Below are 16,614 nucleotides of genomic sequence, written 5' to 3'. Positions count from 1 at the left end.
ATTTACAGTAAAATGTCTTTAATCTGACTTCAATGGGACCCTATAGGTGCTGGACTAGCAGATATTCTGGATTATTGGAAGGTCACAGGTAAGAGAACCACCAGGAAGAAAGCTTAAAACAAAATCTGTCCCTAAGGGTATGTTCACACGGCGGGGGTCCGTAACGGCTGAAATTACGGGGATGTTTCAGCCTGAAAACATCCCCGTAAATTCAGCCGTACCGGCATGTGCAGGCGCTTGAACGCCGCGTCAATTACGGCCGTAATTAGCGCTGCTATTCATTGGAGTCAATGAATAGCGGCTCCAATTACGGCCAAAGAAGTGACAGGTCACTTCTTCTACGCGGGCGTCTATTTGCGCGCCGTCATTTGACAGCGGCGCGTAAATATACGCCTCGTGTGAACAGACAAACGTCTGCCCATTGCTTTCAATGGGCAGATGTTTGTCAGCGCTATTGAGGCGCTATTTTCAGACGTAATTCGGGGCAAAAACGCCCGAATTACGTCCGTAAATAGGCCGTGTGAACATACCCTAACCGTTGTGTTGGAAACAAGTCCTAAGATTTTCTAGATTATTGAATGCCAGGGATTTCACAAAATACTCAAACCCTGTCAATGAGGGAAGTAGAAATGGTCAAATAACCTAAATCTACACAAAAGCCCTTGATTATTTTGCCAAACAGACACAGGTGTGGGCAGTTATCTACCTTAGGCTCTGTTCACATATGTAGTTATTTCCGGTTTTCTGTTCCGCCATAGAAAACAGAAAATAATAGAAGTTCCGGATCGTCACATGACCATTGGCGCCCAACGGAACCCATTGTCTTTAATGGGTTCCCTCGGGTTTATGACATGGTTTCCATCATTTTCACGGATAAAATAGCACTGCATGCTGCGTTATTTTGTCCAGAATTTTTGGCGGAATCTGTGATGGAGGATTCTCCAATGCAGATGTAAACGAAGCCTTCGCCTATGAAGCTGGACTGACTATATGCATAACAGGCCAGTACAATCGCCTTCCACTATATTTATGCTGCTATTCCACACATATGAATCTTAGGCTCTGTTCACATCTGCGTTGCTATTTCCGATTTCAATTCCGTTATAGGAACAGAAAAACTGAAATAACGGCAGTGCCGAATGTGTCACACGACGGACATAAATGGCACCCGATGGTGCGCTATTCTTTCCGGAATTTTTTCAAGGAATCTACAACGGAGCCTCCAACATAGATGTGAACAGAGCCCTAAAGTCATCTTGACCTACTGTGTAAAGAGACCATATCCTACAAACATATTCCTGCCCCCCCCCCCCCCCGACACTGACAAACTCTTTAAGAAAACATTAGTCCTTTATTTAATAGGAGGTGATCGCTTGCCCAAAGAGATGACAATCTAAATTCACAGACTTGGTCAGTTTTGACGAGGCACAGTAGGGGAGGGGCCCAGGGAACAGCCCAATCTCACAGAACGAGCCTCCTCCCCCTGCGGTGCTGAGGTGTTTATCTCTCCCGCTGATGATGCTTTGCATATTAGCTGCCATCGGCCAATTGGAGGCTGCCTTTCGGCAAGGCGTGATGACATCACAGTGTGGTCCGGAGAAAGATGTGGTTGGAACTTTAGAGGAAAAGGAGATAATTGTGGCTCGCTGCTACATCTAATCATACTGCACAGAACTCACTGCCTCAGTATAAGATGAAGCGCTATCTCACTCTAAAATGTGTATCACTCACAGTTTGTATACAGAGAACCATGCTCCTAATAGTGAGCAGGTGGGGAGCGCAGGTACAGCAGCACAATGATGATGGTGAGAGTCGCAAGCGCTGAGCTTGTTATGTTAAACAGTCGCGCTGTCTTTGCATCTTCCACAGCTCCGGTGAGGTCATTTAGCAGTTTTTTGTCTCTGACCTAAAACGAAAAAAAAAGAAGTCAAGACCATATTCAGTAAAGCGTTGAGGCTATGGGCGCGAAAAATGCAATTTCCTAATATTTTAGCCAAAGCACATTTAGACTAGGAGGAACTTTAAAGGTCATTTCTGGGAAAACACATTATCGTTAGAATAGACCATCAATATGTGACTGGTGGGCAACCCTGAGACCCCCAATAATCCACAGGATGAAAGGGCTGTGGCGCTCCAGGAAGTGTTACGGCTCCTCCAATATTTATCCAGGTACATTGGCACGTCCGTAGATTAGGCTATAACTGGTACTGCAGCTCGGCACCTTTGTCCTGCTGATTGTTGGAGGTCCTGGGGAGGCCGAACTCCCACTGATCACACATGGGTGACCTTGCCTAAGAGAATAGACCATCAATGTGTTTTCCCAAAAGATCACTTTAACCCTGCATGCTATAAGCAGGTACAACCATTTTTGGGACATCTAATAAGATTCGTGTGTTGTAAAATGATTATTTTGTTTGATAGTTCATTAGCTAATTTCTATTGATCAAAATCTAACATCTATTGATAAAAATTCAAGGAGAGAATTTACCATATTGCCCATGGTGTGCCAATACAATGTCACTATTTGAAGTGCCAAGCATATCTACTGTTAGTAGGTCAGTTTTTGTGAAGGTACAAATCATTCCTATTGGCTTCCTAAGCACAGGTGTAACGTGAAGCTCCTGGGCCCCAATATAAAATCTGTGACAAAGACCCCGCCTGACTTGAGCCATTTATAGTACTGGGCCAATGAGGCCAATATCATTTTTAAGTGGTAGAGATGTCATTGAGCGCCCTTAGGCACTAGGGCCCGGGTCTGACAGCTACCTCTGCTTCTCCCCTATAGTTACACACTGTTCCTATGGCATGTATTACCCACATCTACTTGTACCTTAGGACATACATTGTTGCTTATATTATTAGTATAGATTTTGTATATTTTCATAAAGTTGTTTCTTTATCACTTAGTAATATATCACCTTTAAAGGGGTTGTCGCACAATTTTTTTTTATCACTTATCCACGGTAGATGGTAAATGTAGGATCGCTGCAATCACGAGAATGAGGGACACGTGTCCCCATCTGAATGATTTGGTGGGCATGCATTCACACTACGGCTCCAGTCATACTTTATGGGACTGATGGAAATAGCCAATACTATGGGGGGACACGGGACCCTCGTTCTTGTGATCGCTGGGAGTACCAGAGATCAGACCAGCAGTGATCATACATTTGTCACCTTCCCTGTATATCAAGACAATCCTGTTTTCTAAAGCGGACTGCTTAGAGCTAGTTAGGGTGTGTTCACATCTGTGTCGGTGTTTCCGTTGTTATGCCCTGTCAGAGGAGCAGAACAACGAAAATACCGGAATCGCAGGTTCCATTGCATGACAGACACCATCAGCGCCCAACAGAACCCATTGACTTTAAAAGGTTCCGTCATGGAGTCTGTGGTTTTAACAAAAACAAAAGCGCAACATTCAGAGCTATTGTTTATAGTAATTTGGGCAGGATCTGTGACGAAGGCCCCTAACGGAGCTCATTGCAGATGTGAACAGGCCCTTATGGAAATGATGCCCTTGAATAGTTCCAAATAGTACTACACACAGTAGACTGTCCCCACATCAGAGCTGCTGTACATATATATATTGACCCTCTTCTCTGAGAGCACGACCCTGTGTTTTTCGATATTTCTAAGCCTAGTACCCGCTACTCAAAAAAATTACATCACGGTACCCGTAAAGCTATGATCATACACTGTGCTTTTTAATTAAAGCACAGCATGAGCACAGTAAGAGTACCCATAGAGACATGGCACGCAGCCCCTGATGGAGGATGACTCCTCTAGAAGCCCATTTTTTTATTGCAATTTTGGGCAACATATGAGGTTTCACTGTAACTACATAGCAGTGTCATCGTGCAGCTTTTTCCCCACTTCTGTGCCCATAATATTGTACCAGCCACATAGCAGTGTCCATTAAATAGTTCTAAACACATTGCAGTGCCCATAGAATAGTTACTGCCATAAAGGCACCAAAACAACAATTGCCCATAGAAATGGGCCTGCCATATTCCTCTACACTGCGTTTTACTCCTCCAGAAACATACATGCCAGATGCCAGTCAGCCATTTAATGTAACCATCTCTTCCCGTGCCAATCTCTGCAGTCAAAGATCAGCTCTGGACAAGCCATGAAGTAAGGACCAAAGATGGGTTGCATTCCAGAAGACATTCAGAACATTCTGGATCTGTCTCAATGAGTCCAATAATTGCTTGGCATGGGGTTGAGTTGACAAGAACCACATAAAAGAGGCTCAATGTGGCTACACTCAAACTATATAGAATTTACCACTCAGGCCTGTCCTATGTCCACATTTTGTTTTGTTTTTTGATCTAGTACAAGGTCAACCACTGGGTATATCTGTGCTGTCCAGGATAAAGAAAAAAAAGGAGGTCCCCATTTTTTTAAGGGAAGCTTTGGCAGATTCATATACACTGGACTGCTATTGGAGAGGACTACATCGGCCCTACAGCACCCGGTTAGTATGCAGTCCGTTAGTGATAACAGCTTATTTTCAATACAGGGAGGTAGATATGTTTGCTCTTCTATTTGCAGTATATTTAGTTGGTACTATATCTGGTACTATATGGGCACTATCCCATGCAGATTTCTTGACTTGACCTTTATATAAATTGTTGCTAATGTATTCAAATAATTATCCTGAGTTATAGACGTATGGTGCTTAGAATTTTTTTTATTCATTTTTGGTTTTCTAATGTCAATAACATTTTTTGTCTATGTTTGGCTAAGTTGTCCATGTTAAAATAACAAAAAAGCAGATATTTAAGGTTTATTTTAGGTCAGTTTTGACTAATAACATCATAAATAAGACTCACCTTGAGAGAGTAGGCCAGCGCGATGAAGCCCAGGCAGCAGAAGTTCAGGTAGACAAAGTTGAAAATGGACCACAAGTAGTAATCATTTACCTCGGTTGTCTCAGGAGAAATCTCTATGACTGTAACTGCAGGCCCACTTTTACCTGTGGCCCCAGACACGGTCCCTGGGGGAGGCTTGGCCTTCTTCTTCTCACGCTCCAGGGTATGTTTGCATTGTGGTAGGTGCCACGTACCTTCAACTTTATAAGCCTTATTTTCCATGTCTCATAGAAGGAACGAAAGCAATGCAAGTCTATTTCTACTGAAGATGCCCAGAGCCCAAGCCTGCCCACAAGGAGCAAAAGCGGCTAGAGACGAAAGAGAAAAAGTTACAGAGAAAAAAAAACATAACTTCATATGAAAGAGGTGGTGTCTACATATTGAGATGCATGCAAGTTAGACCTTTTTGTAATGTTCACCAGTTGCCTAATCAGCGATTTTAAAGGGGCTGTCTAGTTTAGAAAAACAAACAGTTTTCATATATCCATTAAAGAGGCTCTGTCACCACATTATAAGTGGCCTGTATTGTACATGATGTGATCGGCGCTGTAATGTAGATTACAGCAGTGTTTTTTATTTAGAAAAACGATCATTTTTGACGGTTATGACCTATATTAGCTTTATGCTAATGAGTTTCTCAATGGACAACTGGGCTTGTTTTACTTTTTAACCAAGTGGGTGTTGCACTGAGGAGTGTATGGTATGACGCTGACCAATCAGTGACCAATCAGCGTCATACACTTCTCTCCAATCATTTACACTGCAGATAGCGATATAGCTATATCGTTATGTGCTGCCACATAAACACACTATAACATTACTGCAGTGTCCTGACAATGAATATACATTCCCTACAGCCAGGACGTGATGTGTATTTAGAATCCTGACCACTTCTCTGCACGTCTCTGTGATTTACAGCACAGCACAGCGAGATCTCGCTGTAAATGACAGTTTACAGCGTAATCTCGCGAGACTACGCCTGCTATGCTGTAAATCACAGAGAACACTGCTGTAATCTACATTACAGTGCCGATCACATCATGTACAAGATAGGCCACTTATAATGTGGTGACAGAGCCTCTTTAAGGGAATTCTGATTAAGAGAGGGGGGTCCTCTGTTCTTGACCAGAGTGGAGAGTGGCTACAAATAGCTTCTCTTGCTCTGGAGGACCTGTCCTGTATTACATAGACAGCCAATTGATTTGAATGGGTAATGCTTAATTTCCCCTATGGTGGCGCTGCAGGGAAATTCAACACATTATAGTTGATCGCTGGAGGTCCCAGCATGGGGACACTTTGTGATCAGTTCATTGACTTTTCTAACAAGTAGGGATTGTCCAAAACGGAGAATACCTTTAAAGACATTTCATTCTCATTGTAAACTTCATATTTACATTTTACGAGACATCTATTGATATATAGCATCTAGCGACATTATGTCTAAATATTTATGTATGTATATATATGTGTATGTACTGTATATATAAATATGTCACATTTCTTAAGGCAAAAGGCAGTAAATCAAAGAGTAGAAATTTGATTTGGTTATGTGACAAATGCAAAGTCAAGGAGAGTATAGGAAAGTGCACAGGATGACAGGAAGAGCAGTAGAGTGACTTAGTAGAGGTTCGCAGAGCAAAATGTGAGTAATAACTCATATTCTTCCATTAGAAGTACATGGCACCATCAACCAAGCATATATCTAGCAGATGAGTAGTCAAGGATATTGGGTCTGTACCGTCTACTGGAGAGTGAAAAATAGACCTGTTTGTTTCTCTCTTGCCTCAACTAGTTCTTCACCCTCCTTTCCATTCCTTCCCCCATCCACTATACCCCCATCTTGCTGTTCTGCAGTATGATCCTGCAGCACACATCCATTCTTTGTTTTGCCTTGGGCACTGCAGGAGAAATCGTAACTTGTCAATAACCTGCAGACTATTGCACTGCGCCCAACAGAATTGAGATCATTGATCCGTATCTATTACAAGATCCCAATGAACTAAGCATCCCGCTGCATTCAACAGACTTTTATAGCATAACATCCCATTCTGACATAGCAAGAACGCATCGGAGTATACAAAATACTCCAAAGCATCACACAACACCCAGTACTAACATTCAATCCAATTGCGTTGAAAGTATTAAGACGTGTCCAACATTGTCCTAAGTGTGTCACTACGATGACGCCACTGTAAACAACAGTCCCTGTCTTCAGGCACCCGACAGATTCACTAGAAATAACTCAATACCCCTAAATACAACACTGAATCATTAAGGCAAAGCACTGCAGCAATTACAAGGGCATCAGTCTACATTTCATGGGTTTTCTGCATGGGTATCAGTATGACCCCTGCAGAACATCACACTATATTTGCCCTTTGGTATCATCTTACACAAAGATGCCCTGGTTATTAGCAGGTTCCCAACTCACCTCACTGGGCTCTTGTTAGGACCACTCTGATCGCCTGTCCGTGACAAGTGGGTACCCCCAGGGAAAGAGTGCAGATAGGAACAGCTGCATGTCTTAAAACAAGAGACCGTCTGTATCAGACAGACGATAGAGGAGGGAGGAGGAAAAAAGGGGTGTCCAAGGATGCTGGAATGAGCAAAAGAAAGGAAGGAGGAGCAGTAAGGGAGGAGATAGGAGAGGGGGGTCCATATAAAGATTCATGTAAACACCTAATAAAACCATATACTGCCCTTTTAAGAAACATTGTATCTGTGAATCGGGGATGGGGGGGGCATACAGGACATAAACTAAGTTGACCTCTAAATATTTTCCTTAGGGAACAATTCGAGCCGGTCTGCTGGTTGTAACATTTGTACTACATAATCGCTTCTGCCACCTCTCAGCGATGCCATGCATGGGTGAGCAGACAGCAGGTATACATTACTGCTGCCTGGGCAAGAATCACAGGGTCTCCTTGACAATACTGCAATGTCTGGCTCCTGCAGACTGACTCACTTGCACACAGGCAGCAATGATAATCCTCAGTAACCCTGCTCCTTGTCCAAGCAGGCATAGCCGTGGGGAAAGCTTAGGAAGCCAGCAGCAGTCACAAATCATGTCACCGCTGTACACCAAGTAAGTGACAATTCAACAAAAAGGCGCCACATGCCAAATTTCAACCACCGCTCACAATTTTTCGATGAAATTAATTTGTCCCTTACGTAGCTCTGACATACAGAATGTAATCACTCACAATTTCTCCTATCTCAGACAGACATACTTAAGGCCCTATTACACGGGTCAATGATCGGGCAAACCAGCACTCATGTGAACGATCGTTCCCGATCATTGCTCTGTGTAATAAGGTCAACGATCAGCCAATAAATGAGCAAACGCTCGTTCATCGGCTGATCTGCTCTTTTATGCAGAATAAAAAAATCCTCGTTGTTGGCAGCACATCTCTCTGGGAGACGCGCTGCCGACATGTTGAAAATGTATGGGGACGAGTGATCGTAGTAATGATCGCTCGTCCCTATACATAAGTAATCATTGCTCCGTGTGATAGGAGCAAACGAGCGACGATCAATGAGCTGTCTCGTTGATCGGCTCTTGTTTACACAGCCCATGTTATAGTACCCTAAAGGTCCATTTACATCGGCCCATTTTGGCCATAACGAGTGCCGATCAATGAGACAGCTCGTTGATCGGCGCTCGTTTGCTCCTTTCACAAGGAGGTAGTACGAGGATAAGCGATAGTTACTACAATCGCTCGTCCCCATACATTCCCATCATGTCGGCAGCATGTGCTGCCGACAACTATAATATTTTAGGCTGCGTAAACTATACAATCATGCGATGAACCAGCGTTTGCTTGTTCATCGGTTGATTGTTGCCCTGTTTACACAGGCCCGATAATTGGCCCATGTAAAAGGGCCTTAAACACTATGTACACCTTTGAGGGCTTTTTTTTTTCTTAATTTGAATTTTTTTTCTTCTTAATTCGTTTTTATTAAAAATTTGTTTTAACTTTTTTAGATACAGCTCCTCTGTATCTTGTATACAGAAGTATCGTTCGCTATTCACTGAATCCGTCAGTCCCGCGGAGCTGACAGGTTTAGGGCAGATTTACACGAATGTGTGCGTTTTGCGTGCGCAAAAGGCACATGACAGCTCCGTGTGTCATGTTCATATGGTGCGCGGCTGCGTGGTTTTCGCGCAGCCGCCATCATTATGACACTCCATTTGGATGTTTGTAAACAGAAAAGCATGTGGTGCTTTTCTGTTTACATTCATTTTTTTACTGCTGTTGCGTGAATAACGCGCGTCCCACGGAAGTGCTTCCGTGTGGCGCGCGTGATTTTCACGGACCCATTGACTTCAATGGGTGCGTGATGTGCGAAAAACGCCGAAATATAGAACCTGTCGTGAGTTTTACGCAGCGGACTCACGCTGCGCAAAAATCACGGACAGTCTGCACTGCCCCATAGACTTGCATAGGTCCGTGCGACCCGCGTGAAAATCACGCGGGTTGCACGGACGTAAATCACGTTCGTGTAAATCCGCCCTAAGTGTCAGCGGTTCACACAGGATCCACCAGTAATCGATCACATCTAAGTTATGAACTTAATGTGATCGTTTACAGGTGGATCCTGTGTGTCAGAGAGACGCATGACCCGCTCTTACTGAACTCGTCAGGTCCGCGGACCTGATGGGAACAGGATTTAGCGCTAGATACAGCTTTTCTGCATAGAGAATACAGAACAGCTGTATCTAAAAAGAAGTAAATCCAATTTTTAATAAAAACGAATTAAGAAGTTACACTAAACGCACTGACTGATCTATTTATTTAAAAAAAAAAAGCCTAACTGATCTGGGAACCGGGATGAACGCTGCACATGAGGTCTTGGATGGATATGCTCCCACAAATTAGTACAACCCCCTTATTTCGGTGCCCTGTAAGTCAGCCAGAGCCCCCATATATTTCAGCTGTTCTTATAAGTGTTAGCCACAGAAGCCCCGTAAGTGCCGGCACATTGCCCTTATAAATGGCAGCATCAGAGCAGGAATAACAGTTTGCGGATCCTTAGCACGATTCCATATTATGTGATGAGCTGCTGCCCACTGCTCAGGCTGATTTTAAGAAATTGGTAGAACTACTTGATTTGAGTGCTACAGAGTTACATCGGAGCTGTACCTCCCAAATGGGTATGTGTATTACCACGAGAATTTTACCCATTTCAATGGCACATTCGTGTGGGGAATCCGCAAAAGAAAGGGCATGCTGGAGATTGTAATTTCCGCACCAAACCCTCAAATCTTTTCTAAAACCCTATTCCCTTGCATTGTAACGAACTTCTGAGTAGATTTACTTTTGCGGAAAAACCAAGAAGAGGTACACCTATGGGCTCATGGACAAACCGCGTGCACGATTGCTGTACGGTCGCACATAGAATTCCTATGCATCTGTATTTTGTATGAACAGTGGGGAAAAACCGAAATGTTTCTCCGTATAAAATTGGAGGCACACGAAGGTACAATAATACAGTCATGTACATGAGTGCTTAAAGGAGATAACCCACCTGAAATTATGTTTCTTTAAAAAAAATAAAAAAAAAATAAATAATAATAATAATAATAGTAAATAATAAAAAAAAAAAATTGTTACTGTGATAATAGGAGTAGGGAAAAGCAGGGCTGGCAGGATTCTTACTTCAGCCCAATATGTTGTCAATAAATTTGATTGGAAGATGTAATGGAAAAATAATCAATGAGAGCGAGCAAACTTTTTACATGGATGGACTTATCATGTAACACAAACATTAAAATAAAAGACCTTTATACCACTTGGAACCGTGTGGGGTATTCCCAACATCCATATTTATGGCATATCCATGGGATGACCCCCTTTCTGGAGATAGGTGCAGGTCCCAGACCTGGGACCCGCATCTATCAGAAATTGATGGCACACACCCCATTAAAGTATACCTATTGTTTTGATTTTGGGAAATAAATTATTTTACATGTAATAATATTCAGCTTGATAGCATATCTTGTTAAAAAAAATATATATTTTCCCCTTATTCCTGATTATTACACTGTATAAGGCTCTATTTGGATCCTCCATTGGATGTTCCATCAGATATGACAGGAAGAATATCGCAGCACGCAGCACTATTTTTCCTGTCAAGCCGACAGACACCACAATGGATCTCAACGGACCCCATTGTAAGCCATTGGGGTCCATCAAGAAATGTTGGTATCGTCATATGACAGATCCGTCACTGCATTGTGGTTTTTATCATAGAAAGGGAATCCACGACGCAAGTGTGAACATAGCCTAACCTGTTCAGAAACTCTGCACTCACTGAAAACTAATATCAACTATAAGACCAGGATCACACATGCAGTTTGTGGGTCAGTTTTTTGAGCCAAAGGCAAAAGTGGACAAGAATGAAAGGCGATGCATTAGTCTTTTCTTTATATTTAGCTTTCATTTTGGATCCGCTTTTGGCTTTGGCTCAAAAACGGAGACAAAAACTGCACAAAAAACAGCATCAATACCGTGTGTGTGTGATCCTGACCCAAGGCATGACAGTTGTTAGAGCTTTTCACAGGGATCACAATACACAAAGCAGAGCTGCTGAAAAACAGTAAGGCTGGGTTCACACGTGGCGGAATTTCACTTGAATTCCGCTGCGGACACTCCGCAGCGTTAATCCGCAGCGGAGCCGTTTCTCCATTGACTTCCACTTCTATTTAGAAGTGTTCGTTTAGACGATGCGTAAAATTCCGCTGCGGAGCATAGGCTGCGGAGCGGAATTTGGTGTCCGCAGCATGCTCTGTCTGTTGCGGAGCAGTGGCGGACTGGTTGCGGACTCATGGCGGAATTTCTCCATTGACTTCAATGGAGATTCTAAATTCCGCAATGAAGTCCGCAGCTGTCATGCACATGTTATGTGTGCTGCGGATGCGTCTTGCTTTTTTAACATGACATTTCTTCATTCTGGCTGGACCTATGTATTTCTAGGTCTACAGCCAGACTGAGGAAGTCAATGGGGCTCCCGTAATGACGGGAGCGTTGCTAGGAGACGTCAGTAAATAGTCACTGTGCAGGGTGCTGAAAGAGTTAAGCGATCAGCAGTAACTGTTTCTGCACCCTGGACAGTGACTACCGATCCCAATATACAGCAACCTGTAAAAAAATAGAAGTTCATACTTACCGAGAACTCCCTGCTTCTGTCTCCAGTCCGGCTTCCCAGGATGACGTTTCAGTCTAAGTGACGGCTGCAGCCAATCACAGGCCAATCACATGCCAATCACAGGCTGCAGCGGTCACATGGACTGCCGCGTCATCCAGGGAGGTAGGGCTGGATGCCGAAAGAGGGACGCGTCACCAAGACAACGGCCGGTAAGTATGAAATTAGTTTACTTTCACTAGGGAAAGTGCTGTCCCTTCTCTCTATCCTGCACTGATAATAGAGAGAAGGGAAGCACTTTTACCGCGGTCCGCAGCAGCTAGTCCGAATCAATTTACTGCACATTTTGGGCAGATCCGTAGCCGTAATCCGCAACCCGGATTAGGTGCGGCATTGATGCGGACAGTTGCGGAGGAATTCCGCCACATGGGGGCATGCCCTAAGGGTATGTTCACACTGCTTATTTTCGGCCGTTTTTCGGGCCGTAAACGGTCGAAAAATCGGAAGCTGAACGCCTCCAAACATCTGCCCATTGATTTCAATGGGAAAACCGGCGTTCTGTTCCGACGGTGCATTTTTTTACGCGGCCGTTTTGAAAAACACCCGCGAAAAAGAACTGCATGTCACTACTTGAGCCGTTTTTGGAGCCGTTTTTCATTGACGCTATAGAAAAACAGCTCCAAAAACGGCCATGAAAAACGCGACTTGATTAAAAAACGGCTGAAAATTTTCAGGCGTTTTTTATTAAGCATGTGAACATACCCTAAGGGCCGTAAACGGGCGAAAAATCGGCAGCAGAACGCCTCCAATCATCTGCCCATTAATTTCAATGGGAAAAACGGTATTCTATTCCGACGGGCCATTTTTTTACGCGCCCATTTTGAAAAAAGGCCGCGTTAAAAATCACCCGTGAAAAAGAAGTGCATGTCACTTCTTTAGCCGTTTTTCATTGACTCTATAGAAAAACAGCTCCAAAAACGGCCGTAAAAACCACAGCGAAAAACACGAATTGTTTAAAAAACGGCTGAAAATCAGGAGTTGGTTTCCCTTGAAAACAGCTCCGTATTTTCAGACGTTTTTTTATTAAGCGTGTGAACATACCCTTAGGGGGAAAAAGCCTGCAGACACACCAGTTTCTTCTGGAGGAGTGCTATTTTGCCTGCTGAACAGATCATCTTCTAGTAAGTATTAGGGTATGTGCACACGACAACGCCAAATACGTCTGAAATTACGGAGCTGTTTTCAGGAGAAGACAGCTCCTGAATTTCAGACGTTTTTACAAGTGAAAACGTTTTTCGCGGCGTCTTTTACGGACGTAATTGGAGCTGGTTTTTATTGGAGTCAATGAAAAATGGCTCCAATTACGTCCCAAGAAGTGTCCTGCACTTCTTTGACGCGGCCGTCATTTTACGCTCCGTATTTTGACAGCGACGCGTAAAATGACAGCTCGTCTGCACAGAACATCGTAAGACCCATTGCAAGCAATGGGCAGATGCTTGCCGACGTATTGGAGCCGCCTTTTCAGGCGTAATTCGAGGAGTAAAACACCTCCATTACGTCTGAAAAGAGGTCATGTGCACATACCCTTAGCTTACACCAGAGCTTCATTGACCACAGCACTGCTAAGGCTTCGTTCACATGGGCGTCAGGACTCCATTCATGGGTTCCTTCTGAGCTTTCCGTCAGGGGATTGATTTCAATGGTGATGGATCGGGTGCAAATAGTTTCCGTTTGTCACCGTTGTGTAAGGGTTCCGTCTTTTTGACGGAATGAATAGCGCAGTCGACTATGGTATTGATTCCGTCAAAAGAACAGAGCCCTTACACAACGGTGACAAACGGAAACCATTTGCACCGGATCCAATACCATTGAAATCAATGGTGATGCAAACAGAAACTGTTTCCGTTTAGATTCCGCTCATGGGTTCCCCTGACGGAAAGGTCCAACAGAACCCATGAACAGAGTCCCAACGCAGATGTGAACGAAGCCTAAGTCTTTTCAGTGTAAGATCCCATTTCTAATGTCTTAAAGAGGACCCATCACCTCTCCGGACATGTCTGCTTTAGTAAATAATTGCAATCCCCATATAATAATTCTGTAGTACTTCTTAGAACTCAGCGTTCCTCTATTCCTCAGTTATTCCTCCTAAAAATTTATGAATAAATTGTCAACTGGGCACATTGCAGAGTTCTAAGAAAAGACGCTCCAGCTTTGTTATTTCATGGTAAATACAAGAATTTACTACAACAGATATGTCAGGAGAGCTGGCAGGTCCACACTATTATGGTGCGTCTGTGTTAGGGGATCAGGGGTACCTGCACTTAAATTTAAAGGAAAAATAGGTCATTGATCGCAGAATTGGTGTTGGGGAACATGGGCAGCTCACCCAGGACACTGATTAGTGCTGACCCCTCCTGGAGCGGAGATCGGGCAAAACCGACAATTAGAAATGAGCTAGTAGAGGGGAAATTCTGCTGAGAGGCAGAAAACAGATAACATTATGGTCAGAAGGGATACAGACAGCCGTCTTGCGTGTGTAAGTACTTTTTATAACAATTCATCTGGAATGATAACCAGCGCTTTAACCCCTTTCCGTATATTTATGGCACTGGTAGGAGGTAGGTATACTAATAAGCTGCCTGACACTATACCGATGACAGGCATAACACTCTGCAATACCGGAGTATTGCAGTTTATCATTTAAGCAATTGGTTGAATGATCAAGTGCCCTAATGAGACTAAGAAAAAAAGAAAAATTCAGAAGTGTTTTAAAAAATATAAAAAATAGATATTTTTCTCCTCTTAGAAAATTCTATGAGAAATTATAAATATATAAATATATATATACTAGTCCATCTCAATGACTTAGAATATCATCAAAAAGTTAATTTATTTCAGTAATTCTATTCAAAAAGTGAAGCTTATTTTCTATAGATTCATTACACACAGAGTGATCTATTTCCAGCATTTTTTTTATTTTAATGTTGATGATTATGGTAACAGTTAATGAAAACCCAAAATTTAGTATCTCAGAACTTGAAGATTAGAATATTATATAAGCCCAATTTCAAAAATTATTTTTAATTCTGAAATGTTGGCCTACTGAAAAGTATGTACAGTATCTGCCCTCAATACTTGGTCGGGGCTCCTTTTGCATGAATTACTGCATCAATGCAGCGTGGCATGGAGACGATCAGCCTGTGGCACTGCTGAGGTGTTATCAATGCGGCGTGGCATGAAGGTGATCAGCCTGTGGCACTGCTGAGGGGTTATCAATGCGGCGTGGCATGGAGGCGATCAGCCTGTGGCACTGCTGAGGTGTTATCAATGCGGCGTGGCATGGAGGCGATCAGCCTGTGGCACTGCTGAGGTGTTATCAATGCGGCGTGGCATGGAGGCGATCAGTCGGTGGCACTGCTGAGGTGTTATCAATGCGGCGTGGCATGGAGGCGATCAGCCTGTGGCACTGCTGAGGTGTTATCAATGCGGCGTGGCATAGAGGCGATCAGTCTGTGGCACTGCTGAGGTGTTATGGAAGTCCAGGTTGTATGATAGCGGCCTTCAGCTCATCTGCATTGTTGGGTCTGGTGTCTCATCTTCCTCTTGACAATACCCCATAGATTTTCTAATTTTCTGAGACACTAAATTTTGGGTTTTCATTTACTGTTACCATAATCATCAACATTACAAAAAAAAAAAAAAGAATGCTGGAAATAGATCACTCGGTGTCTAATGAATCTATATATGAGTTTCACTTTTTGAATTGAGTTACTGAAATGAAATAACGTGCGTGCGCGCGTGTGTGTGTGTGTGTGTGTGTGTGTGTGTGTGTGTGTGTGTGTGTGTGTGTGTGTGTGTGTGTGTGTGTGTGTATGTATATATATATATATATATATATATATATATATATATATATAGAGAGAGATACACACACGATCCTCTCCATACATAACTTATCATTGACCCTTGTGGCAGGAGCAGCAATCGAGTGGTTTGGTTTTCACAGCCCATATCAGGCCGTGCCTTTTCTATGGCACAGGGGATCTAAAATACAACCACAATCTGACTATAATTATTTTTTTTTAAAATTTACATACACCTATCTGGCTGCCATTTTATCAGATATTTTATTATGCTGCGCTGTAACCACAGTCGGATCTGTGGTCACATTGACCCTAGCAATGCTGGACAAACGTAGTGTTCCCTCAGCTTCAATGAGCTCTAGTGACAGCGTGGCACTAAACGCCATTACACTGGAGACCCTGCATTGCAGTGCGCTTTAATTCATTGCTGTGCAACCTGGTGGAAATAGTCTTCCTTTTCTATGTAATCAGAAATGAAATATTCCTGTGCTGCCAACAGTATAATTGCTGTGCTACAGGGTGATGTATAGTCCAAATATTGCTGTCCTACGTTATAGAATCCGCAAGCTGTCTCGGTGCAGTGTGTATATACTCTACTCATCTACAGTAGAAAAGGAGTCCAGCTCTATAGTTCTGCATCTGTTGTGGAACCACAAGTCAAAACAGAATTGCCATGACACCTGGAGCACCAATGGCTGCGTGCCACAGATCTAAAAACCATTCCACCGTTT

At 43.2% G+C, this 16,614-nt stretch overlaps 1 protein-coding gene across 1 annotated transcript; it reads right to left on the bottom strand.

The window, feature by feature from the left end:
• Positions 1-1,331: 1,331 nt before the first annotated feature.
• Positions 1,332-7,460, bottom strand: LOC142660782 (interferon-induced transmembrane protein 10-like). Its single transcript, XM_075837630.1, has 3 exons — positions 7,306-7,460; positions 4,836-5,182; positions 1,332-1,906 (listed from the first exon to the last, which is right to left on the bottom strand). Exons 2-3 carry the CDS (start codon positions 5,094-5,096, stop codon positions 1,757-1,759), a joined length of 411 nt encoding a protein of 136 aa, XP_075693745.1. The 5' UTR covers positions 5,097-5,182; positions 7,306-7,460; the 3' UTR covers positions 1,332-1,756.
• Positions 7,461-16,614: the final 9,154 nt, after the last annotated feature.

This window comes from Rhinoderma darwinii, chromosome 9 (assembly GCF_050947455.1).
Source record: "Rhinoderma darwinii isolate aRhiDar2 chromosome 9, aRhiDar2.hap1, whole genome shotgun sequence".
In the NCBI taxonomy this organism is placed as follows: domain Eukaryota; kingdom Metazoa; phylum Chordata; class Amphibia; order Anura; family Rhinodermatidae; genus Rhinoderma; species Rhinoderma darwinii.
Note: the sequence above shows the minus strand (reverse complement) of the source record. Positions and strands in the feature narration are given on the sequence as shown.

Coding starts and splice junctions, on each gene's coding strand:
- LOC142660782 (XM_075837630.1), bottom strand. CDS start 5,096: ATGGAAAATAAGGCTTATAAAGTTGAAGGTACGTGGCACCTACCACAA. Junction 1,907..4,835: donor CGCTGGCCTACTCTCTCAAG/GTGAGTCTTATT, acceptor TTTTCGTTTTAG/GTCAGAGACAAAAAACTGCT.